We start from the raw sequence: 27,301 nt of genomic DNA, 5'->3' as shown, positions 1-27,301 counted from the left end.
CTGCTTCTGTTCATGTTTGTGCTGTTTATATTGCAGTGAAAAATTAGCCCACGATGACTAAAAACTGTGACGGTAGCGATAAACGATAAACGATAATTTTGTTATGTCGGACTTCAGAGTGCATGCATTACTCCTGAAAGCACTTCTGCAAGTCAGATCAGGTTTCAGCTGGCTAAGTCTTTGTCATGGTGCCCCTTTACTAGCTAAACCTTGAAATTTGCCAAAAATTACTAAAAAATGGTCTCAATTTACTCAGTACTTAGTATATTAACTCTGGTCAGATGTCATTAAGCAGCACATAAGTCTTTGTCATGGTGCCCCTTTTTTGGGTGAATTCACCCAAAACTGTTTCCAGCTTCATCGAAATTGCTCAAAAGTTGTTCAAAATGTTTCTAAAATTATGCAAAAAGAGAAAAATTCATCCAAAACACTGTCCTAATGAATTCTCTTTTGTCTTAGCTCGGTTCGGAGGTCATGAAGCGTCACAGAAGTCTTTGTGTTGTTGCTCCTTTACTAGCTAAACTCCCACAATGCTCTATTCTTGCCAACATGAACTGTAGTCTGAGTGACGCCTCCTCGCTTCTCTACAGTATTAAACAGTAAGAAGTGGAACAACCGGGTACTACAGCTAAAGTCAGAAACTTCACCAAAATGTTTTGAAATATCTCCACAATAACTGAAAATGTGTCTAAGATACTCAAAACTTGTCCACAAGAGTATTCCAAAATGAGAAAACAGCTAGTCCAAAACAGCTTGAAAATTCTCAAAAATTGCTTAAAATTTGTCCACAGTGACTTCAGAAAACTGTTTAAAATGTCCAAATGTTCTCAGTACTTAGTACATTAACTCTGTTTGAAGGTCTTGAAGAACCACAGAAGTCTTTGTCATGGTGCCCCTTTACTAGCTTGAACCTGAAATTAGCCAAAAATTATTCACAAAGGTCCAAATCGACTCAGTACCTAGTACATTAACTCTGAAGGTCATGAAGTGTCACAGAAGTCTTTGTCATGGTGCCCCTTTACTAGCCAAACCCTTACAATGCTCGCTTCTTGCCAACATGAACTGTAGTCTGAGTGATGCCTCCTCTGGTCTCTACAGTATTAAAGACAAGAGGCTCCACCTGGTGGAACAACCAGGTACTACATTTTTAACACTTAAGGAGTGTATTATCTTGGAAAAAAGCATCATGTATTAACATATACTGAATATTAAATGCCTCAAGTCAGACTTCATTGGGACAATGTAAATTTTAACTGAACAGAACTTTTTCTTGAGTTTTCTCTGCTTCTGTTCGTGTTTGTGCTGTTTATATTTGTATTGCAGTGAAAAATGATCCCACAGTGAGTAAAAACTGTGACGAAAGTGATAAATGATAATTGGTTTCATCGGTTTGGACTTCAGAGTGCATGCATTACTACTGAAAGCTCTTTTGTAAGTCGGATCAGGTTTCAGCTGCTAAAAACCTCGAGTGGAAAACAAAAAAAAAAACAAACTGCAGTTTGTGTGAATTTCGCTGCTTTCTCTTGTGACTGAGATCCTCCACCGTGAACGCAACCCTCCTGAGCATCAATTAATTCATTAGAACGAATAACATTACTCATCGTTAAGCACAAACTGACGCCTGAGCAGCAGCAGCGGTGCATGATGGGAAGCCGGCCGGCAGCGGTGGGAGCAGTTGTGGAGCTTCAGGCCATCGGCAATGTGAGTCCGCATTGCTTTGTGCGTTTGCTCTTTGATGAACGGGCCGATCGATCGTGGCGGAGAGCCTGCTGACACGGAGAGGAAACATCGGGGATTAACAGGATGTTTTTCAGGGTTTTCTGGTGAGTCAGCGAACGCAGCACGACACTTGGAGATGTTCAGCCACATTTTAATTGTGTTGTTTGGTTTGATTCCTCGGTGTACGGACATCTGAATGCCCTGACGATCTGCCAACTTTCTGATCGCGACAACTTTCTTAGATGTCTTTTCTACTCACATCACTACAGCCGACTCTTTATTATCTTTATTAATGATCAAAGTTCTACCTTCATACTATGAAAATTTCCAGAGTTCCAGATCATTGAAGTCCATAGAGGTGGGTCCAGATTTATCACTTTTTAATGGACTTTTTCCATCATTTCTGAGCCTCAGAACTTCATCAGTCCAGCAGATAGACACATGACACTTTAGGAGGGAAAACACATCTGAGTTCTGCTAAATCTGACACCAGGTCAGTTTTACATCCATTCAAGTGTCACAGTCTAAAGAATAAATCTGCTTTGAGTTTCAGCAGAAAAACTGCAGCACCTTAATGTCTTCAGTCATAGAGAAAATTGTTGGTATCTGGATGTGTTTCCTGTTTCAGTTTGTCTGAAATGATTCATAATTTCATCAGAATTACTCAAAAAACACTCAAAGGTCCCGCAATCGTTTCCAAAATGATAAGAAAAATGTCCAAAATGACTTTTAAAAAGTCATTATCAGCATCTGGATCACCTAAAAGTTCTCTGAAATGCTTTAAAGCTTTACTAGATTGACAAAAACCTGTCCATGATGGTCCAAAACCTCCTTGAGTTCAACATTTGTAAAAATGACTAATAAATGTCCAAAACCCCTTGAAAATTGTCTAAAATAATTTTAAAAATTCTCTCTAATCAACTTTGAGCATCAGTATTATGGGATGTATCATAGTTTCAAAAGCAACAAAAGCATCAGTATCCTGGCTGTTTCTGTTTCAGTTTGTCCAAAATGACTAATTTCTTCCCTGTTACTCAAAAATCATCCAATATACCTCAAATGTGTCCAAATTTTCCTTAAAACTTTTCCAAAAATGGTAAGATAGGAACAACAATATGACTAAAAAATGTCTCAAACACCTTAAACTTGTCCAAATTGCCTCAAGGCTTTACTGGAATGACTGGGTAAACAATCAAGACTCATATCAGCATGCATGATAGGTGGTTGGTCAGAACAGTTATAGAAAATGAAATGTCTAATTTTTACCACCAGAAGAAATCAGAATCATCTCCTACATGATTCACTCTGTGGAAAAAACAGTTTTAACAAATTTTTCTGACATATTTTGACACAGAGGGAAGGCCCTTCTCAAAAACTGAGCAACCGGACAAGACAAAGACTAGTGACAGAGGCCACCAAGACACCTAAGACTTCCTCTAAAGGAGTTTCAGCTGCTGAGATGTTAGAGACTGTTCAAACCTGTTTGAGTGGCAAAAGCTGCACAGGGTTGACTCAAAGGCCTATATATATCGGCAAATGTCAGAAATAATTGCCATGAATCTCGAGTTAAACATTGGCGACTAAACTTAGTCGAGTCGTTTAAGCCTAAGCAGCAGCAAAAATCTGAAAATAAAGCAAAACTATGAAAGTCCAACCTGAACACATGAACCTCATTCTCCTCAGTTAAAATTCTGTGACTCCTGTTTTAAAAAACTCAAAAAACATCTGCTGTCGTCACATATCTGTATCTCTGAGACGCCGACAGCTGCGACGAAACAGCCGTTTTTTGACACTGGGAATAAGAACAGGCTGGCGTGTAATCTTTAGCATTAATATTCAGCTAAAGACCACAGGTGGAGAAAAGTCTGATGTGTTTTCAGGCTCGGGTTGACTCATAATGAATAACTGGAAGGGTGTGGACGTGTTGGACTGCAGCTGTGACTAATGAAACGGAACAGAATGCTAGAAAAGACGATTTAAATGATGGAATAGTATGTTCCCCTACAATTCTGCTGCTTCTTTTACGTCAGGTGACCAATCAATATGAACGTTTTGATAGAAAAGGTGTAGAAAATCGGCTTCAGAGGCTCTGTTGCATTTAAAGGATTGGAACATCTAATGATTTCAGATGATTGCCAGAGGAACGAGGTCTGTAGAAAGCATAAATTAGCAGCCCTGCATGTTCACTTTCATTGACTCTAACGTAAACCGCCGGCTGCCCGGAGGCTTAAAACCGGAGTTTTTTGTAAACGGTCAGCAGATATTTTCAGGATTCGCAGAGCAACACGTAGATTAACAACTCCCACTAGTCTTTCTGGATGTGACATTTGTTTGACTCGGAGAATAAAGCAAGTGTTTTCTTCTCTTCCTGCTACCAGCTGCTGCTATTTTTACCCAGCTTCTTTTTCCCCTGCATCTTGATAATTTTTCTTTTCACAAAGCATTAACTGAGAGGATACCTTAGGAGATCTCACCGGGTGCCCAACAACACCTCCTCATTCACAGCAAGCCCCAACACAAACACACATACGCAAAAAAAAGGGGGCTGCGGGGTTTTTAATTGGCTTCTGCCCAAATTAGACAGATTTACCCCCGTCTCACATTAGGCGAGATGACCGGCCTGAAAAATCACGTTGCTCAGGCGTTTCTCTGAGGCTTTCTCTCGCCGCCCGCTGCTCTCCGAAAATTGGGCTGAAACAGCAACACTGACGGCTAATTAGCCTCGTTAAGGAAATCTCTGAGGCCAAATCTGGAAATAAACATTCTTTGTTAGAGAGCGTGGCTTGTTTTCAGCACCGAGAAGACCTTTCGGATGCAAACGAGGCGGTCGGGTCGGAAGGAAACTTATCGAGATCCAAATGTTGACGTCAACAGACGGTAAAGTACCTGCTACGGAAGGGGCGGCGCTTTATGCTAAAACGTCAACGGTACAAATAAGTTTGAACAAATCTGGAAAAAGTTTCTCACAATCAGCTGATTTTGTATACACAGTAACTTTAGTATATTTAATGACGCCACGCAAAATTTTACCTTCATACTGTGAATATTTTCTGAGCTCTTGAAGTTACTTCTTCCATCATCTCTGAGCCTCAGAAATTCATCAGCACAGCAGATAGACACATGACATTTTCTGAGGAAAAACACATTTGAGTTCTGGTAAAAACTGACACCAGATCAGGATGAATGCAGGGATTTATTGAGTCTTCTGGCCAGCTAATCAGCAGAAACTCCAAGAACTAATAGCTTCTTTTCACCAGGAAATAGAATGAGTGAACAATGAACCTGCACATTGTTGTGTTTGTATTTCTGTTTAAGGTCAGGCTTAATAAACAAGATACCAGATATTAATCAGTGATCTTTACAGTTGTCGGTAGGTATACTCTTGAACTTTCTACAGGGTTCTCCTTTCTGGCTTTTAGTTTTTACGTTTAGTCTCGCTAAGAACAGTACAGGTCCTTGAAGTCCATAGAGGTGGGTCCACATTTATCACTTTTTAAAGGATTTATCCATCATTTCTGAGCCTCAGAACTTCATCAGTCCAGCAGATAGACACATGACATTTTAGGAGGAACAATACACTTGAGTTCTGTTCAGTTTTTGCCTTTGTAGACAGATACAAATTATTTTCTATTATTTTTGTGTGATTTTGGGCAACTTTGTCAAATGTTTTGGACAATTTCCGAGTAATTTTAAACCATTGTTGAATCATTTTTGTAATATTTGGAATAACATTTTTTTGATCAGTTCAGTTTTTTAAGAGATTCGGGACATTTCTTGAGTCATATTCAGCAACTACAGCATTTCTGAACGGTTTTTGTGTTATTTTAAACATTTTTTTAGGAATTTCGGATAATTATTGTGGAAAAATTGCACAATTTGTGTCATTTTCAAAAATCATTGAGTGATATTGTGCAACTTTGGTATCATTTTAAAGTTTTCTTGACACATTTTGGAAAAAATGTAGTAATTTGGAACAATATTGGAATTTTGTCCAATATTTTTGAATATTTTCCATCATTTCTGAACCTCAGAACTTTGTCAGTGCAACAGATAGACACATGGCATTTTAGGATGAAAAACACATTTGAGTTCTGGTAAAAACTGACACCAGATCAGTTTTACATCCATCCAGGCATCACAGTCTAAAGAATAAATCTGTTTCTTGTTTATGGTTGGTTCAAGTCGACTGCAACTCACAATTATTGCCATTGTTGATGAATCATTTTCACGTTTGGCTGATTAGTTGTTTGGTCTAGAAAATGTCAGAAAGATGTCAATTAGTGTTTGTTTTTTTAGTCTGATGACTAAGAAAAGTCTTGTTTTGTCTACTATTCAAATATATTCAGTTTGTTTTCACAGTGGAAGAAAGAAACTAGAAAATTTTACATTTTAGAAGCCAGAATCAGAGAATTTTGACAGTTTTTATGTAATCTCAAACCCATTCATTAGCTCTACCAAACTTTGGGTTGAGTACACGCATCTTTGGGACAGGGATTGAGATTTTTGTTGTTTCAGGTAGATTTTCGAAGACCTTTTGTACGCTGGTCTTTCAGTTCAAGACTTGTATCATGTAGAAGAATTTTAAAATGAAAACTGTCATCATATATATGTTTTGGACATGAAGGGTTGCACCACTCCCCAGCAACAGACACTTGATAGGTGTTGGACTATCGATAGATAATTGATCTGTGCCCTCCAATGTTAACCAACAGATTCTCCACCTTCCTACAACCTGCGACATCGATCTAATTGAACAAACTTTTGAGCCGTTTCTTTCTGGATTTCAAACCAGGCGGACACTACGGTTCATTTGGAAACTATCCGTTATATTACGAGAACGAGAAAAAAAATCCAAAAAAATAGCAAAAAAATTCCCCAAATTTTGGAAAATTTGCAAAACCTTCAGGAAGAAAATTCCAATAATTCCTTAAAAGTTTCCCTTAAAACTTTTATTTAAAAAAAAATCCCCCAAATTTGGAAAGAAAATTCTTGTAAATATTTTCCAAAAATGAGTAAAATCTTCCAAAAAAATCCTAAAAATATCTAAAGTGATTACATATATATCAGTAAAACTTCTATGCGGGATTTTGGTTGATTTTTATGTGAATGCTCCTAAGAAACATTTTTTCTTTCCATCACAAAACGTTCAAAGATTTCCCAAAAATGTCGAAAATGTGGACATCAGAAGTTTCACTGTGAGAATCTATTTTTTTCACATTTTCAAACTTTAAAATGGGTCAATTTTGACCCAAAAGACGACATGAGGGTTAAACTTATTTCGAGTTTTCTTGTAAATTTCAACTCATAACAAGATAATTTCAAGATTGTTTGACTTAACAAGACATTTAAGATGTATTGTCTGAAAACAAGTTCATCCATCTTAATGAAATGTCACTTGTTAAGAGAATTTATCTTAAATCAAGTGGGATGAGACATTTTGACTAAAAATAAGACAAATAGATTTGGTAGGATGTTGAGTTTTTGCAGTGAGGTTCCTCAACCCATACGGAACATTAACGAACAGCTTGGATGCGGAAATTATTTTCCTAATGCAGATATACATGGGATAAATTTTAGTAACTTTAACATACTTGAAGCATGTATTTTTTTGGAAAATTGCATCCAGTTGGGGCTCAAATAAAACACTCAGATCGGATCAGGTGCAATTAAACTCCCTATCTATATCGGTTAGTGTAAAAGTTTGTCCAGAGTTTCCAGAAGCATCAAGTGGTGTTTGGACGCCCCTGATTGCAAGAAGTAGCAGAGACTTGAACTTGATGCAACTCAGGAGCGGGAAGTGTGACAACCTGTCTCTCGAAACTCAACGTGCCACTACCAGAATGTTTACAGAGACATCAAAAGGAAAGCATTGAAGTGACAGATTCAAAGTTCAGAATCAATGACAGCATCCGTCCACTGGATCTTTTCCAATGAGAAAGATCTGGCAACCCTCAGGAAACCTAGTGGGTCTTTGAACTCACTTGATTTTCTCGGTTTTGTCGCAAAACTTCCCGTTTACCAAATTCCCGACCATTCGCAGCACCCCTTACGTACCTCAAGGCGGTCGGTGTGCAGCACGATGAACCTGGTGGCGTTGACGCACTCCAGCTCAATGCTGACCTCCCCGGAGAAGGTGAAGTTGTCCATGTAGACAGCGAGCCGCAAGTCGTAGTGCCGCGGCCTCACCGTGCCCGGTAGCCGCGAGTTCCTCCAGGGCTGCACTGCCTCCTCGTCACCCCGCTCCCCGGTCCTCTCGCCTCGGCTCCCGTTCAGCCTCGCCGACCCCCTGGACCCCGACTCACCGGCTGACCCATCACGGTCCCGTCCGCTGCCGCACTCCTCGAACCGGACGCTGAGCACCACGGCGACGGCGGTCACAATGATCAGGGTGAGGATGGACAAGGCGAAACCCAACACCAGGCGCTTGTGCACCGTGATGTGGCGCTCGGTGGTTCGAGGCCGCACCACCACTGACTCGGCCCACTGGTCCGAGAGGCCGCGACCGTTGCGCATGGCGCCGGGGCTGCTGTCGTTTAGTCCCATCTAACTTTGGATATCTCTACAACAACAAAAAAAAACTCAAACTTTAGAGTTGGGGAGAGATTCATCGATACCCAGAGGAGTTTATCCAGTTGAGAACCTCCACTTGGAGCTGCAGCGGTTGCACTTCCAACGACCTCCGACCTCCCGACGGACGTCCTTCGAGCTCGGGAAACAAACACCGCGGCACGACTCACATTTCAGGCAACAAACCCGACAAACCGAGAGTGGACGGGATGTGCGATTAGCGGCAAACGGAGAGGAAGAAATCAATGCTGCATGGCTCGGTTTCAAGAGCAGAGGAGGAAGAAGAGGAGGAGGAGGAGGTTTGCTGTTGAGGATGTGGCTATACAGTGAGCAAAGCATCCATAGACTCTCAGTGGGGAAAAACCAGCCGGGTAAGCTAAACCACCGCAGACACTCTGAGGTGTCAAAGCCTGCGAGGAGAATAAAGCTGATTTAGCAGGATTTCCTCACAGATTGTGCTTTTAAAAATAAAAATTGTGATGCTAGAAATCCTTTACAAAGCTTGAACCAACAACCAGAGACTTGTAGTGGCAGGTTCTGGTCCCTGGACACTTATAAAGTTAATTTGTTCTGAGTTAAAGCTCTCCAGATCTGCAATTAACACACAAATAAACCACCCAATGGGCCGTTACGGGATTATTACGATGATTCGGTGGGAGATTAAAGCCCCTAGCTAGACGATAAAGTCAGAAAAAGGAGCCACGAGTCTGAGATTATTATGATTCGGGAGTTGTTTGGTGCAAATTTACAGTTTTGATGCTAAAAAAATAAGCAGTGTTTTTATACGAATTTTGGTGCAGTTTCCCCAAATCTGCTTGTCAGAATGTGTCCCATGGAGCTCCAGGTGGTTTTAAATTGCTTTTTTTTTTTCTTCTCCCGCAGCAGATGAGCCGTTTAAAGTTGATTAAAACGAGCGGGAGGCTGCCGCGTTTGTCTCTGGCACGTTTTTAAAAACGAAAATGAGCTTGTCGCCGCGGACGGAGGCAGCGCCTTAATAAAGGCAATAACTCTCTCCGGAGGGGGTTAAGTAGATAATTTACAGCCAGCGTGTGGGTTTATTTCACCGAGCAGCAGATCGTTCACCGGGCGGCTCTAAACGATCCGCGGCTGATGGATGGAACGGCACCTGGGCTGATTGATAAACGGGGAAGGTGTCGGTGAGACGGGCGCCGGTTGAAGCGGAGAACCGGGGGGGAAGAGGGTCAAAAATGTGGCTCGTTTTATTTATTTATTTATTTTTTTATCCAGGAATCGATCCCTGATGGAAGTCACATCACTCAGACGTTATCCGGTTGTTAAAGCTCCCGTTAAACCGGGGGGACATCGGCTGCAACTCCTCCGGAGCTCCGGGAACTTCTCCGCTTCCCTCCCACGCTGAGGAGCGCCGAGCCCCGGGGAGCAGAGAGGAGCTCCGGTGGTCGATTATTAGGAAGTTGAGTCCCGACCGGAGGAAGCCACCGGTCCGCCCAGGACGGTCGCGAAATCCGTTCCAGAAAAAAATCCGTGAGAGGAGCTATAAAAATAAATAAAATTTTAAAAATCCGTTACTGATCCAATAGAGGCGATCAATTAGAGCACCGGGGATCCATTAAACACACACACTGATCCGTTCCCATGGAGTCCAGAGTCCGGTATCCCGGGAGCCCCTCCGTTGTGACCACGGAGCACCGGAGCCTCCGCAACTTTGAGTCTCCGCCGCCGGTGACGGTGAGGAAGAGGAGGAGGAGGAAGGTGACGGTGATGATGATGACGGTGATGAAGATCCGCCGCTGCTCAGCAACCAGAGACCGCCGCGTGCCGACCGACCAGAGCCGAGAGCGCGAGCTGCTGCTCCGACTGAGAGGCACGCGCTGACCGAGAGAGAGAGAAGAGGGGGGAGGATGGAGGGAGGAGGGAGAAAGGGAGAGGATGGGTGAGAAATAAGGGGAAGTAGATGGGGGTGGGAGGGGGAGAGATGGTGGGGGAGGAAATAGAGAGAGAAAGAGGGGAGATAAAGAGTGAAAGAGGAAGGGTGAGAGAATAAAGAGAAGAGGGGAAAGGGGTGAGGGAGGGCAGCGACAAAGAGGAGGGAGGGAGAAAGGAGAGGACGAGGGAGGGGGAGTTAAAAGGGGGGAAAGGGAGAAATGGCTGGGGGAGAAAAAGGGGGAGGAAGATGAAGAAAATGGAGAGGAAGGGGAGAGGTGGAGGGGGAGAAAGACAGTGGGATGAGAGACAGGGAAGGGGGGAGATAAAGGATGGGTAAATGATGAGAAAGGATGGGTGAGGGAGAGGGAGACAGGGGGGAGTAAATGGGGAGAGGCAGAAATGACAAGGGGGAGAAAAGGGTGAGAAGGAAAAGAGAGGTGGGAGAATGGGGAGAGACTGGAAACGAGGGGAGAGAGAAAGACGAGGAGGGGGGAAGGGGGGAGGGGAACACAGATGAAGAGAAAGGGGAGAGAGAGGAAGGGAAAATGGAGAGAGAAAGTCACAATGGGGGAGAGAAAGAGTGGTTGAGAGAGGGAGGAAGGTGAGGGAGAAAGGGAGAGAAAGGGGGGGAGGTGGGATGGGGGGTCAAGGAGAGAGAGAGGTAGAGATGAAGAGAGGAGAGAGGGTGAGATAATGGGTGAGGGAGAGAGGGGAAAATGAGGGGAGAGAGAAAGATGGTGAAGGGGATAAAAATGGGGTGAGGAAGATGAAGAGAAAGGGGGAGGAGAGAGGAGGAGGGAGAAAGGAAAAAGGGGAAGTGAAAGGGTGGGGGGGCTGAGGGAGGAGGTGGGAGTCAAAGAGAGAGGGGGAGAGAAAAGGGTGAGTAAAAGAGAGAGAGGAGAGGGAAAAAGCTGGAGAAGGTGGACAGAGAAACAATTTCAGAGGGAGAGATGGGGGAGAAAAAAGGGTGAGGGGAGGAAGAGAGAGAGGGGGGAGAGAAAGATGTGTTTGACCTTGGACCCTTCTCTGATCCTATTTTCCTATAGACCAGGAGAGTCAAACTCAGCTTAGTTCAGGTTCCACTTTCAGCCCAATTTGACCCCCAGTGGGCCGGACCGGTAAAAGCACAGCATAATAACCTATAAATAACCACAACTCCAGATTTTTCCTTTGTTTTAGTGCAAAAAAGTACGTTCTGAAAATGTTCACATTTAAGGAATTTTCTTACAAAACATCGTGAACAACCTGAAATTTCTTAAGAAACTAAGTTCCATTTCAGCAACACAATGCCTCAGTTTATCATTTACACATCCCAACTCCCAGATCACAGAGTTTCTACAAAGGTACAAAACATTTAGTCACAGCTATCTGGAACTGAATGATGTAGTATGTTACTTTATGATTTTATGAAAATGACAAAAATCAGACAAAAAAAGACAAAAAAAAAACGCAACAAAAACAAGACAAAATATGAAAATCATACGCAAAACGACAAAAACGACACAAAATGACAAAAACATGACAAAAGACACCAAACAAAAGAGACAAAAAATGGACAAACAACAAAAACGAGACAAAAAAAATACACAAATGACACAAACAAGACCAAACATGACAAAAGGCAAAAAACAGAACAAAAAAGTATAGACTAACAACACAAGTGAGACAAAAACAACACAAAACGACTAAAACGATAGAAAACATCGAATAAAGCAAAACACAAAATGACAAAAATAAGACAAACACAAGCGAGACAAAAAGGAAACACAAAGCGACGAGAAACAAAATGACAAAAACATGAGAGAAACAACAAAAGTCAGGCAAAAAACAACAAAAACAAGACAAAACATCACAAAAATGAGACACAAAATGACAAAATAACAATGAGCAAACTAGTCAAACAACTTGTCATGGTCTAGAAATTATTTTAAATTTAAAGTTTTACAAATTTACAGTTTGCAGTTGATGTCTTCTCTGTAATTTTAACACTTTACTAAGTCGTCCGGCGGGCAGGATTGGACCCTCTGGAGGGCCGGTTTTGGCCCGCGGGCCGCATGTTTGACACCCCTGCTATAGACGATAAAACAACAATAAAAACTGTTCATTCAGTGTAGTTTTACTTCACTAAACTGCAGTATTCAGCTGAGTATTTACGTATTTATACATTATTCAAGCAGTTTATCGGTCTGAGCCACGTCTGATATTATTATTTATCATTAAATGCAATTAAATGCAGCAGAAACTTCACTCAGCTGATCTTAAGATGTTCTGCAACGATAAAAATGCCGTCAAATTTGTCTACAAACCGTTGATACCGCGGTGCTGAAAACTAATATTTGGTACGAGGGGATTCTAGCTTTTATAAAACATTATGAACAAAGTGGCAATGAAGTAGTTTCTACTGCTGTCGGACTTTGGAGGTGTTTTGATTTGTAGATTCTGTCCATTGACAGAGCCAAAACACAGTAGGGAATCCAAAATTTCCAGAAACCCCATGCTAGGTCCACCGACTGTGGTCAGCACACCTCAGGAAGATATGGTGCTACAGACTCTTGTTCCTTTTGATGTATGCTTCGTTAGAAACTAAATCTTGTGTAGATGTTGATTTTGGCCGAGTATTTACAAGGATATCCGTCCATCCAGGAACCTTCCACAAACTGGCAGGGCTGAAGAAACCAAGAGGTCAAACTACAACCTCTGCCTGCTATCCTGAACATGAAAACATATTCAAGGACAGGAAGTCCTGGATCGCAACACCACACAAAGCTTCAACTTCATACCAGTGACAATGCTCAGAAACATGGTTGGGTCACGCCTGCAGGGGAAGTTCTGAAAGATCAAACCCCATGGTTGCATCGCTTCCATGCTCAGTTCAAAATCCCAACTCAACGAGAGGCTCGTGTGACTTGGTTCACATTGAGTGGAAGAAGACTTCAGAGATGTCCTTGCAGGAAGACCTTGTTTATGAGGGGCAAGTTCATGCTGGGACACTGTCGTCAACAAGGAGGTGATGTTCAACCCTCCACCCGACTACGATCAAGACGACTTGTGAGGACTGTTTTAATCTACGAGTCTCTAGAGTATTTAGACAATACAAAAACTGGGAAGATATTTCAGGATCCGAACTACAACATGTCATACTCCCTTAAAGGAAGGGGAGTCGATATGATGGCATGAAGAAAGGTGATAAGTTCTTTCCAAGTTAATATTGGAAAGCAAATCTTCTCCAAGTCTCAGTTCTCCTCAGATTGCATCAGGTTGTCCTCCAGCATTTCTCTAGACTTTGCTGCATTCATTTACCCTTGACCTTTACAAGTCTTTCAAGATCTGCTGCTGAGAAACATCATGATGCTGCCGCCACCGCCATGCTTCAGGTCATGATGCCGCCACTGCAGTGTTTCACATTATGATGCTGCCACTATAGTGCCTCATATCATGATGCTGCCACCACCATGCTTCACGTCATGATGCCGCCACACCATGCTTCACATCATGATGTTGCCAATGCCATGCTTCATGTCATGATGTTGCCACCACCATGCTTCACATCATGATGTTGCCAATGCCATGCTTCACGTCACGTCACCACCACCATGCTTCACATTATGATGCTACCACTGCCATGCTTCATGTCATGATGCTGCCACGTCATACTTCACATCATGATGTTGCCAATGCCATGCTTCATGTCATGATGTTGCCACCACCATGCTTCACATCATGATGTTGCCAATGCCATGCTTCACGTCACGTCACCACCACCATGCTTCACATTATGATGCTACCACTGCCATGCTTCATGTCATGATGCTGCCACGTCATACTTCACATCATGATGCTACCACCACCATGCTTTACATCATGATGCTGCCACTGCCATGCTTCGTGTCATGATGATGCTGCCACCACCATGCTGCATGTCATGATGCTGCCACCACCATGCTTCACAGTGGGGGCGGTAAGTTGGTGACTAAATACTGATATGAAGGAGCTAAATACTTGTGCAATCACTTGTTTTACCTTTTACATTTGGAATTAACATTATTCTGTGGAAATCTGTTTTCATTTTGACGAGTTTTTTTGGTAAATGCTTGTAAAAAAAAAGTAATTTTACTAAAACTTCTATAGGCCCTGGTATAGTACGTATATCACTTTAATTGACTTTAATTGCTGTAAAGCGTGAGAGGATCTATCTCATTGAATGAAAGCTACACCCGCTGACTCCATTCAAATCTACTCCCGTCTATTCTCTCTGGATACGTTTCGCACCACACAGAAGAAAATTAGCTAATGATGAAAGACAAGTGAAGTTGATTTGTCCAGGAGGAAAGTAACTGAGCAGTGCAGGCCGGAGCTGCTGCTCGGTCGCCGCCTTTCTTTTGCAGATTTCCGCTCAAATTAATGCGTCTGCCGAGATTAGTTTTTTATTACAGTCTCTTTACATCCACTGGCTCTTATCTGCACTTCTGCATTTCACTTATTACACTTTTAAAGCCCACAGCTACATGTACGTATAGGCTCTTTATGGTGCAGTGGAAAATTCCCTCTGCCAGCGGTGAGTGGTTGCAGATATTACTTTCAAAAAATTATACTAGCTCATCTGGAGCTGTGAGCTTGAAATATGCAGACGCCAGTTCACAACCCAGACTTATTATCCAGAGTGGACGCAGAGGCTGTATGAAGGAGACTGAAATCATCTTTGCGTATAAAAGACAACCTTTACATGCACCAGCATCCCAGTTACTGATTATGGCTCAGAGAAATCAGGTTATTCATTTTCCTGCCGTTTAAAACAAAAAAGTAAAAATGCAATTTTAGGTAATTTTACCTTTTAACCCTCCTGTTAGGTTCATTTTTCAGGAATAGCAATGATGCTTTTGGGGCAATTTAATTATTCATAAAATGTTAAAGCCAAAAAATCCCAATAAACATTGTTTATAATCATTTTAACTCCATTACAAGCCATTTCTATCAATATTTAGTACAGCAATATTCCTTACCTCTGACAGATCATGGTTTAATGAGGATAATTCACTTGTTTTTCATTTAAAAAAAATGTACGTTAAAACTTGTGGTGTTGTGCACGTAAACAACAATTACTTATAAATAAATATAGTATTTTGTGCTTATAAATTAACTGGCACAAATGTCCTCTTCAGATTAAGCCGTTAAATCTCGTTCTGTTATGTTTACATGAAACGTTCTTAAGTTTTAAATAGAAAGATGTGAAACCAGACAGAAACCGGCTCCAAACAGCTGCTGCAGAAACGGCTCTTAATGAACTTTTAGCACATTTTAATTGAATTTTTTAAGCTGAATCTCACAAAATGTTAGTTTTTTTGTAAGAAAATAAGCCGTATGTTGGTGCACCAACCATACAACATACAACACCGACTGGTATCAAAGTGGGTTTTTTTGCATGGAAAGAACCTTGAATTTCACTGTAACCTGCGCTAACATTAGCATATGTTTGATTTTTCCCCCTCATCTGCCAGTGTGTGGTCCCTTTGCTAACCGGCCAATCACAGCTGTTTGCTGCCCGGTCGAGCGTTGAAGGTCAGGTGTTCCCTCGACGCCATCAAGGTGACACCAGCATACATCCAGCTCATCAGCATCCCCTCTGCCAGCTGTTTGATTGGCTACTGACACAGGCTGCCGAGTGTTTGATTGGCTATCACATGAGCCATTAAATTTTACAGTGGTCGCTGCGTTCACGCCCATCTGTCCGTCCAAGAATGTGTGCTTTCATGCCAGGAAGTGGTTTGTTTTCAAACTCTCCAACATGCTAAGAGTCTGGCGTGTTCGGTGAAGCTAACGGCTCGTTTGTATCCGTATCCTGTCAGACGCTTCAGTGGTCGACGTTCTGGTCCAGCGGCGGGATAAAGAACCGTGATGTGAGTTATTCCGTCCAATACTTTAGTGCAGAAAACTACACAACAGAGTCAGAAGTACGAGGACAAACGTTTTTAGTTTGTAATCTTTGGACATCCATACCAAGCCTATGGATGTTAATTTAAGTATTTATTTTGGATTTCAGATTAGATTTTTCACTGGTAAGACTTACTATTTTATGCTACATGGTATTAACGTTGCATGCTGATGAATAGTCAATTTGTGCAACCAAGTTTTGCAATGAAGTAAAGACTGGCAGTGAGTTTTCATTAATTTTATTTTTCAGAAAATACAGGGTGTCCATAAAGTCTCTACAATTCTCTACAATTTTAAGAATTTATTACAAAGGCAGTTGATAAGATATCTTAACCAGATTTGTTTTGTTGTATCAGTGTTTATTAACGCCTGCTAGCAACCAAAAACTAGTTGGTAAATGGTGAAATAAAGTGTTCTAATGTCAGGTTTAACTAAGTTGAAACCAGGGGATTAGGTGGGCTGGAGCCAATTTCTTTGTTAATTTTAATTGTGAGAAACCAAAACCATGATTAATATGAGTTCAATTTTACAGCTCCAGGACTGTGTTAGCTATTGTAGTTGAATATACTAGATAGCGCTTCATCATTGGAACACACAGCAGCTAAATAGAATGTTTTACCTACCAGCTGGCAATAGGCTGAATCAGTGAAGAACAAAAAGTATGACACTTTCCATCAAAATTGCTGATACAATACTCATACAGACAGGAGGGTCACCAAACACGTGAAATTTTAACTCGTTTACATTCAAAAAAGGTCTCATTTGCCACAGTATCATCAACGTTGCTCTGTTACATCTACTTCTGGGATATAAAAACGCCATCCTAGTTGATATCTTTAACACATGAGCTCTGGTCGAAGGTCATTAACCACCACGGAAGTCTTTGTCATGATGCCCGTTGCTAGCTAAACCCTCACAATGTTGTCTGCTTGTCAACATGAACTGTAGTCTGAGTGACGCTTCCTCTGGTCTCTACAGTATTAAACAGTAAGAAACTCCATCTGGTGGAACAACCAGGTACTACAGCTAGACTCAAAAATGACCAAAACATCTTAAAACTTCTCCAGCATGACACAAAATTTGTCAAAAATACTCAAAACTTGTCCAAATTGAGGAAACTTGTCCAAAACACCATATAATGTCTTGAAAAAGACTCAGAATTTGTCTAAAATTACCTAAACTGTGTCCAAAATTACTGAAAATGGTCCAACATTGCTCCGTATCTGCGGATGCTAAATATTTAATGACTTGGATTAGATTGGTGGAAAGAAAACTTTACTGGGAGGTTCATAATAATTTGTTGACAAAAAAATGTTAATTTAAAAAAAAAAAAAAAATTTGTCATAGTTCTTGGTTTGAAATTGTACTTTTCACTTTGTTTTAATTTGTTTTTTGTCATGAAAAACTGTCTAAAACAATGCTTTTTATCATCACTTTTGTTGCCAAAATAAATACTGACTTATTAGCTGCTTTCAGAGCTTTTATGCTTTTATTGTTCAGGTTACTTCTGGATTTAACTGCAGGAACTTAGTCCTATTCAAATACAACTTGGACATTAGTGACCTGCTTTAAAATCCAAAGTAGTAAAACAACAAGAAAGCAAATCACCAGCCTGAAAAACAACATAAAGATCCCTTAAAAGCTCAAAAACACAGAAAGAACCAAAAGTTAAAGTACTCATTATGCAGAATACTGTTGTTATTGATGCATTAATGTATAAAACACTTTAATTTTGCATCTTGCAAAGGTGGAGGTCATTTTATTGCTTACAAATTTAATCTGGGAATCAATAAAGTCTTCAAATACACCAGAATACATCTAACTTATTCGTTAAATGCATTGTGTGGTAATAATCTGAATCCACAAAGCAATTTGGGGCAAAATGTAGTGGAAGAGAAAGTGCAATTTGTGCCTCTGAGTTGCTGGAGTTAAAGCAGCAGAAAAGTGCTGGCGGGTCAGATAATTTAGCCAGTAGTGGCTGAGGATGAATGTGTGCAGGAAAAGATTAATATTGTACTTTCTGTTGTGTTGCCTTCTGCCTCCAAGATTACAGGTACAAACAAACAGAAATCAATCGGTGCTTGGCTCAGTCCTGCATACTGTTGGAGGGAGGATTGGGTTCCTTATTTAGACAATATCTGCCAAAAAACAAGCTGCTGCCTGCGAGCACTGACATCTGATTTGACTAAAATTATTCTTCCAGCAGCTCTTAACCGGCAGCCGATTCAATCTGAGCTGTAGGCGTTGCTGTAGGAGTTATTTGTTATTTGGAGGCAAAAAATAAGTTTTGCAAAATTGTTTTGGCTGAATTTGGAGGATTTCATCTGTTTTCGCACCTGGGAATTTTGCATTTTCACCCTCAAAAATAAACGTCTTTACTGAGAAGCTGTCTTAAAGTTCAAAATCTCCAGAAATAAAACTCCTGCAGGCATGAAATTTGGTGAGAACTCAGACAATAAATCCAAAACAAAAGTGAAACTAAACTAAACCCCCCCCCCATCATTTATGAAAGAAAATCAGTTTTTTTGAATGAAGATATCATTAAATAAATTTGAAATATAGTCTAGACATTGTTAATGTGGTACATGACTACTATACCAAGAAGGAGTCCCTCAAGGTAAGTAAGCTCAAAGCAGCTTAAGTCGTGTGTATCTAGACGCTAATTCTCAGGGTTTTAAAAATACTCTTTGATGGAGAGTGTTAAGTGTAGCCTAATCACTGATGCTTGTCAAGTAATATCATTTCACACTGTGTTCACACTGCAGTTATTTATGCATAAAACACTGTATATTTGTTCTTTCTTATACTGCACTGGTGTCACAACACTCCAAAATATGCACGATACATGACATTTAAAGATGCAAATACAATTCAAAAGATACCTCAGTCCACAGTCAGATGGAACCAGATGTTAATTTAACAGACACTGAGGAGTGTGATTTCACTCTGATTTCCTGCCAAATGATATTCAGCGAGACGCCATATGGGGAAGGTGATAATTCATAGTTGTGTAAATGAATGTTTGTACAACTGTCTGTGCTCCTTTCAGGTGCAGAAAAAGAACTACAGGGAAGAGAAGAAGAGGGCAACCAAGGAGCTGCTCAGCACCATCACTGATCCTTCTGTCATCGTCATGGCCGACTGGCTAAAGGTGTGCACCCCACAGTCACTATTCCCTTTACCTGTACGCTACCATTCAAAAGTCACTTGGAGTCACTTAGAAATGTCCTTATTTTTAAAAGAAAAGCAGTTTTTTCCAATGAAGATAACATTAAATGAATCAGAAATCCAGTCTAGACGTTGTTAATGTGGTAAATGACTATTCTAGCTGGAAACAGATGATTTTTAATGGAATATCTCCATAGGGGTACAGAGGAACATTTCCAGCAACCATCACTCCTGTGTTCTAATGCTACATTGTGTTAGCTAATGGTGTTGAAAGGCTCATTGATGATTAGAAAACCCTTGTGCAGTTATATTAGCACATGAATAAAAGGATGAGTTTTCATGGAAAACATGAAATTGTCTGGGTGACCCCAAACTTTTGAACGGTAATGCAGGTCTGCATGGGTTCACACGAGGTGGTGAAACTGAAGTCCAGGATGTGAATGCTTCTAATTGGAGAAGCCTTTTTAGGGTTCAATGACCTTCCCTGTACAAAAACTTCTTATTCTTATTTGGCTCTAAGTGTTACAAAATCCTCGTCGTCCGACATTTTCGTCACGTGGCTCTGCTCCAAATGTTGCAGGGTTTTGGAATACGAGTCGGTACTTTAATGGTCAGAGCACACACTTCTTTCTGACATTGCACGGCCAATTAGAGTCCTATTTCAGCCAACTAGATCAAGGTGGAAGACAGCGGGGAAGCAGAAGGAGTGAAGCACGAAAGGCAAAGAGAGGGATCTAAGTGGGCGGCACACTCTTCTGCCTCGGGGAAGATTGGTGTCAAGTGCAGAGAACACACACAGTGGGCAGAAAATGTAATGAATGTGTATCACTTGTTAGCAAAAAGAAAGTGTGTGTTGGTGTTTGTGTGCACTTGACACCAATCTAACGGCGGCAGAAGAGGAATCAAAAAAAGACGTGAGCGTGTCAGAGACAGAACAGACCGCACACAAATCCATCAATATTTCACAATTCCTTGAAAGCACAAATCCGTCCATGATTCATTGTCGCGGCACATGAAAGGGCCGTCGGTCAGAGCAGTGGCTGATTCACCGCCAGTTCGATGCGGTGTTTGCAGTGCGCCGTTCAGATTACGATGTTTTTAAAATCGCGGACGTTGAGCGCTCAGGATGATCTGATCCGGCCTGAAGCAGATCCTCACAGTCTAAACCTGGAGCTTACAGGGATTTCAACATCAGGTTGCACATGAGGAGGAGCTACAGATATGCTTACATTAGACATGCACAATGCCACAAGATTTAAAAAGAGTGGTGCATCGAGAAAAAAAAAATATATTACTGCTATCAGAGTACTAAAAACTGATTTTTGTTGTGCACATTTTGTGCAGTTTTGTCTGTTTTTATTATTTTACAAGCAACTTTCAATATACCAATGAAAATGTATGAAAATTAGTAATCTTCCTAATTTTAATATGCATTTTTTTTCCAAATATTGACAAATGTCTGTAAAATTGTAATTTTTTGCTCATTTAAATAATCAAAATAGTGCAATTTTACAGTAAAATGTGGTCAAATTTAAAGTAATGAAATGGGTCCAAAATGAATGTCTGTATGGTGCTGCCACCACCATACTCCACATCATGATGCTGGCACCACCATGCTTCACACCATGATGCTGCCACCACCATACTTCACATCATGATGCTGCCACCACCATACTCCACATCATGATGCTGGCACCACCATGCTTCACACCATGATGCTGCCACCACCATACTCCACATCATGATGCTGCCACCACCATACTCCACATCATGATGCTGGCACCACCATGCTTCACATCATGATGCTGCCACCACCGTGCTTCACATCATGATGCTGCCACCACCATACTCCACATCATGATGCTGGCACCACCGTGCTTCACAACATGATGCTGCCACCACCGTGCTTCACATCATGATGCTGCCACCACCATACTCCACATCATGATGCTGCCACCACCATGCTTCACACCATGATGCTGCCACCACCATGCTTCACACCATGATGCTGCCACCACCATACTTCACACCATGATGCTGCCACCACCATGCTTCACACCATGATGCTGCCACCACCATGCTTCACATCATGATGCTGCCACCTCCATGCTTCACATCATGATGCTGCCACCACCGTGCTTCACATCATGATGCTGCCACCTCCATGCTTCACATCATGATGCTGCCACCACCATACTCCACATCATGATGCTGCCACCACCGTACTTCACATCATGATGCTGCCACCACCATGCTTCACATCATGATGCTGCCACCACCATGCTTCACATCATGATGCTGCCACCACCATGCTTCACATCATGATGCTGCCACCACCATACTCCACATCATGATGCTGGCACCACCGTGCTTCACACCATGATGCTGCCACCACCATACTTCACGTCATGATGCTGCCACCACCATGCTTTGTCATGATGCAGCCACTGCCACACTTCATATCATGATGCTGCTGCCGCCATGCTTTGTGTCATGATGCCACCACCACCGTGCTTCACAGTAGGGATGGTGTGTTTGTGATGTAGTCCAGTATTTGGTGTCCAAACACATCCTCTAGTCTGATGAACAAAAAGCTCCATTCTGGTCTCCTCAGACTAAAGAACTTTCTTCCAGTTGACTTCAGAGTCTCCACATGTCTTCTGGTTAACGTTAGTCCAGATTCAATTTGAACTTTTTCCAACAGAGTCTTTCTCTTTGTCTCCCATAAAGCTGTGACTAGTGAAGAACACACAACAGTTGTTTGAACAGTCTCTCCCATCTCAACTGCTGAAACTTGAAACTCCTTCAGAGGAGTCATAGGTGTCTTGGTGGCCTCAATAAGAAATGTACTCACACAATCGCATATTTCACATCATATATTCCGTTCTCACTAGTTCTTTTTATAAATTCTTGTCCAAAAAGTCAAATTAAATTGACCATGATCCAATGCTGAATATCAACAAAAGGAGTAAACTTCTTATAGTCTCTGTAGGTCATACAAACTTGCATTTGCCACCTGTTTTCTCAAGAGTTGTGCAAAACAATGCATATTCTTTACATTATTCCTTCAGCAACTCGTCTCAGAGGCTGACCGACAGTAAATGCCGAGCAGCTCCCAGAGATGTGATTATTCATTAGAGGTCTCCATCTGGAACAACTTTCCAGCTGATCTAAACCTGCATATTCATCATATTCATCCACACCTGCTGCTAAGTGTGAGGGCTGAACTCTTCTCCACCTATCTACACCAAATATTAGCATGCAATCTGTATCCAACATCCAATCAATAGCTCGTTGCAGTTACACCTGATGTGAAGATGTTCGTTACAAATGTTGCGATTGCAATTTGATTCAATTTCTGCATCCAAATCAGTTATGACAGGCCGATGTGAGGAGGCGGAGTTAGGTTAACTTTCAACTTTTGAAGATGTATGGGTTTGCATTTGTGTCCGACTCCCATTAGAATCCATTTTGTATGTATTTACACCCTGAAATAACAGCTTGCGTTCCCCCTCATCACAATGTGTATATTGCATGTTAATACCAGGTCTTAATGGTAATATGGAACTTAAAATCAATGTTGAATCACCTCATGGACTGTTCTAAAGATGAGTCATGTCATTTTCAGGGTTGTCTGTATTCACCTGAACAAGAATAAGCAAAGTAAATCAAAATGTCTGAGAACACAGATTTTTGATGTGGACATAATTTACAGTTTTTTTCTATGTTAATTCTCTACATCTAAATCTGTAAAAATAACAGTAAATTGTAAAATTTGATCACAATCCCCCCTGACTTATATGTCCTAACATGAGAATAAAAACGATTTATGTGCAGACAGCTTTTTGAACAACTCACTGCAACTGTTTAGGCTTCAGGCGCAACATAATGACAAAGCAGAGCATCCCTGTTGTACTCATTCTGCATGTATCAGTGTTGTAACAGCAGATTTATCAAGTACTGAATGCAAAAAAGAGGAAAAATGTGTGATTTGGAACGCAGCCTTAATGTTTGCTGCTACATTATCCCCCCCCCAGCTCTGCGCTGATGCCTGACAGCTGCTTTCTGGCCAACAGCTCCACAAAAACGCTTGTTTTTCTGGCCTCGGCGTGGCTGAATCGTTGTGGCAGCAGCACTTTGGCTGAACGCTTTAGTTTTCCAACTTTTCCTGGCGCTAACCAGAGCTCTGTCTGACTGATTCTGCCGCCTCGTCTCTGGATGGAGGCCTCGGTAAATCCTGCAAACAAAACGCTTTGAATATCTGAATGGAATCTGCTGCAGGTTGTCCTCAAAGTCCCTCTGAGCTTGGATCGATGACGTGACGGCGTTCTAGCGGGACAACGGCGGCTGAATGGCAGCTATTGATTCTGAGGGAAGAAACGGCCACCTGGAGTCAGGAAATTTGTCTGGTTCTTTGTTGTTTGTCTCTTTATTGTTCTCTTCTTCTTCACCTCCAGACACCAAAGAAGACGATGTGTGTGTCGGCATGTACAACAGATTGCACCTCTTTGATTTTCCTCATTTATCTCCACACCGTCGTCTTGTAAACGTACATACTGCGCTTGTCGTCCACGTGGCTAATTCGTCAGGTGTTCACTCATGTGTGTCGCCATACTGGAGTTGCCGATCTGGTTTTGTGTATATAAGAGAGCTGCCCTGTGTGACGCTGATTAAAAGTGAGCGGTTTTTGATTGCCTCGACCCTCCATGGGATTATTAGCATAGCGTGCACACACACCGGAGTAATTGAGCGTTTCTCTTCTACATTTCATGTAACAGGATCCGATTCCTGGAGCCCAACGCCGAGCTAACAAACTCACTGTTTACTCTCCATATTCAAATCTATGCAGATGAGGCCGAGGGGAGAGATGAATGAGGCTGTTTGTGTTGGGAGACCAATCGTCTCCCAGTAAAACCTGCTTCAGACTGGAAACTAAGACGCAGCTTGGATTTGTAATGTCTGATCGTTCTGAGATGCAACTGAAGTGAGATAAGATGGTTTTAGCTTCTTGTTCAAATCAGAATATGGACATCTGTAACACTGATTTAACAGAATTATGATCTGATAAAAGTAAACTGCATTCTCAGATATGTTGATGAAATCTTTATTAGCGTGAATTTGCTACGATTAGCGTCCTTGTCTCAATATAGAACAAAAAAAATGTAGCCTAAAATACATCAACAAATAAAAATAAGGACTTGTAGGTATTAAGTAATTTCTTTTACAATAAATAGCAGTTTTTTAACCCAGATTCCCACAAAATTACATTCTTATACAACTAAACTGCATTCTCAAATACGGTGATGATGTTGTTCTCTTCATTTATTACTGGTAATTTTCCACCATTAGCTCTTACCTTAGCATTACAGAAATAAAGATGTGAGTTTAACAAATAAAAAATAAGGATCTTCTTTTACAACAAAATTATGTTCCTATGCAACCAAACTGCTTTCTCAGATACATTGACGATATCCTCTTTATTTAGTGTGATTTTTCTGCCACTAGCACCCCTTTCTCGTTAGAGAAGAATAAAAATGTAACCTGAAATATATCAACAAATTAAAAATAAGGACTTCCATTCTCCAATACATTGATGATATTATTCTATTTATCTATGAATGGGAATTTTCCATTAGCGCCTAATTTTGACATTACACAAGACTGAAATAAAGCCTAAAATCTAAATTTATCAAATACAAATAAGGACCTGTAGGTCTTCAGTAACTTCTTTTCAAACACGTTAGTTTTCAACCCAGTCTCTAAAAATTAGGTTGCGATACAACTAAGCTGCATTCTCCAATACGTTTATGACGTTACTCTCTTTATTTAGAACTGGGAATTTCCCATTATGTCATATAAGCATGAAATGTAGGATAAAATTACTTTGAGCTGGTTCTTAGTTTCAGAGGAGCCACTTTTATCTCCCATTAATCCACACTTCTTTACCATTTCCAATTTCCTTTAAGTGCCAGTGATTGAAACTTTGCGCTGAGGAGCAGCAGGTGTTCACGCTCTTCATATACACTGTTTATGTTTCTGTATTTATGTGTTTGGAGGGAACTAAAGGAGACAAACAGTTTGTTCATTATTCTAATTTCCTGCTAATGACTGCACGGTTGACGCATCACCATCTGGAACACAAACACACACCGACACACAGCGCCGCCATAATGCAGCCATTCAGTCTGACGACAACACGCCGCTTGTCGTAACGAGACTCAAGTTGGTTCCACACAAATCCGGAGTGGTGCACGATGGGTAACGCTGGCTCGCTAATTAGCTTCCTGTCACCGTGGAGACGAGTCAAGTGTTTTTCCTGACAAGCCGTTCGCCTCTGAGGATGGATGCTGAGAGATGCTGCGAGAGTAAATGTGACTCCGGGTTGCCAGACAGTAAATAAAGTAAGTGCCGGGTTGCCAGGTCATCAGCGAGACTCTCACGTCAGTGTGTGTCAGTGTGTGTTTGTCGCCGAGGCACTTGAAGTAAATTGCCCCCCTGGTACCCACAATGCATCTGGAGCTGGCAGGATTGTCTGTTTGTGTGTTTAAGCCTCGTCGCTGTAGCACACAGCTGCTTCGCTTGCCGTCCCTCCGCCGTTTCCACGGTAACCGGCGGCAGATAAACCGAGCGACTGAACCCAAAACTCCGTCAAAGTCACCTCGAGTGGCTCCGAGGCTGTTTCAACAAGAACAAATTCCAAACCCAGCAGAGACGAGTTTATAGCACAGTCCTGAAATGTATAAACTGTTTCAACCATTTGTGTTTGGTTTTGTCTTTGTGTATTTTTTGGCATTTTGTATCCAGTTATTGTCATTTTGTGTTGGCTGTTGTCATTTTGTGTCCTTTTTTTGTCTGTGTGTCTAGTTTTTGTCAATTTGTGTCTTTTTTGTGTCATGTGTCCATATTTTTTCATTTTCTATCAATTTTTTTAATCATGTTTAATAACTTTTTTGACACTGTTTGTTGTCATTTTATGTCCATTTTTCCTTAATTTTATGTCCATTTTTGCGATTTTGTGCCTGTTTTTTTGTCACTTTGTGTCCAATTTGTCCTTTAGTGTCCCTTTTTTGTCATTTTGTGTCTGGGTTTTTGTCTTTTTGCGTATTTTTTTGTCGTTTTGTGTCCAGTTTGTGTCCGCTCAGGTTGCTTTAAACGTGTCGTACTAATAAATCTTATTGATTTGTTATCTAATGTGAGTGTTTCTTCCAGAACCTGTTGACCACAGCTGCTTCACGCTGAACGAACAGCGACTTTATTAAAATCCCTACAGCTGCCTGACAGCAGCTGATGAATCTGCAGCCAGAACTCAGAGCCAACAAGCTCAGAGTTTACTTTATTCTAACATCACATGACATCAGGCTGCTGCAACGTGAATCCAGCTGACAAAAAACAACAACAGAACACATATGCCACTGGTTCATCACAAGTTTATGTGGAAGATGTCAAACTATTGGTGAATTCTGAGCAGGAAAACACAGAATGACAGAAATCTTGAAAAAGGAAAAACAACAGTTGAGTTTCTTGTATTATTTATTTGACAAAAACATGAGAAAAGCTGGAATCAACATGTCCAATATTTTTCCAAGTGTCCCCATGTGTTACCAACACTGGAGAAAACGGAGGCAAACTACACATAAAATGACAAAAACCAGACACAAATTATTAAAACCAGACACAAAATGATAGAAACTGACATAAAAACAAGAAACAGACACAAAATGACAAAAATAGACAAGAAAATCAACAAAAAAACAGACACGATAAAAACTAGACATAAAATAACAAAAACCAGACACAAAATGACAAAAAACTGACACAAAACCACAAAAAACAGACATGAAACAAAAAACAGACACAAAATGACTCAAACAAGACACAAAACGACAAAAAACCAGACAAAATATTAAAACCAGACACTAAATGGCAACAACAGACCCAAAATGACAAAAAAACAGACACAAAATGACAAAAAAAGACGCAAAATGACAAAAACAGACACAAAACAAAAAACAGA

At 41.1% G+C, this 27,301-nt stretch overlaps 1 protein-coding gene across 2 annotated transcripts in view; it reads right to left on the bottom strand.

The window, feature by feature from the left end:
• Positions 1-27,301, bottom strand: part of LOC111571736 (thyrotropin-releasing hormone-degrading ectoenzyme-like) — a 280,894-nt gene that overhangs the window by 225,103 nt on the left and 28,490 nt on the right. Inside the window, exon 1 of one of the 2 annotated variants that reach the window (XM_055006865.1) lies at positions 7,774-10,086. The exons of the other annotated variant lie outside the window; for it this stretch is intronic. Within the exon in view, the coding sequence (XP_054862840.1) occupies positions 7,774-8,262 (489 nt within the window). The 5' untranslated portion in view covers positions 8,263-10,086. Of the gene's footprint in view, positions 1-7,773; positions 10,087-27,301 lie in introns of those variants that run through there. 2 annotated transcript variants of the gene reach the window in all.

This window comes from Amphiprion ocellaris, chromosome 21, assembly GCF_022539595.1.
Source record: "Amphiprion ocellaris isolate individual 3 ecotype Okinawa chromosome 21, ASM2253959v1, whole genome shotgun sequence".
Lineage (NCBI taxonomy): Eukaryota > Metazoa > Chordata > Actinopteri > Pomacentridae > Amphiprion > Amphiprion ocellaris.
The sequence above is the reverse complement of the archived record's forward strand: the minus strand, read 5'-3'. Positions and strand labels throughout refer to the sequence as shown.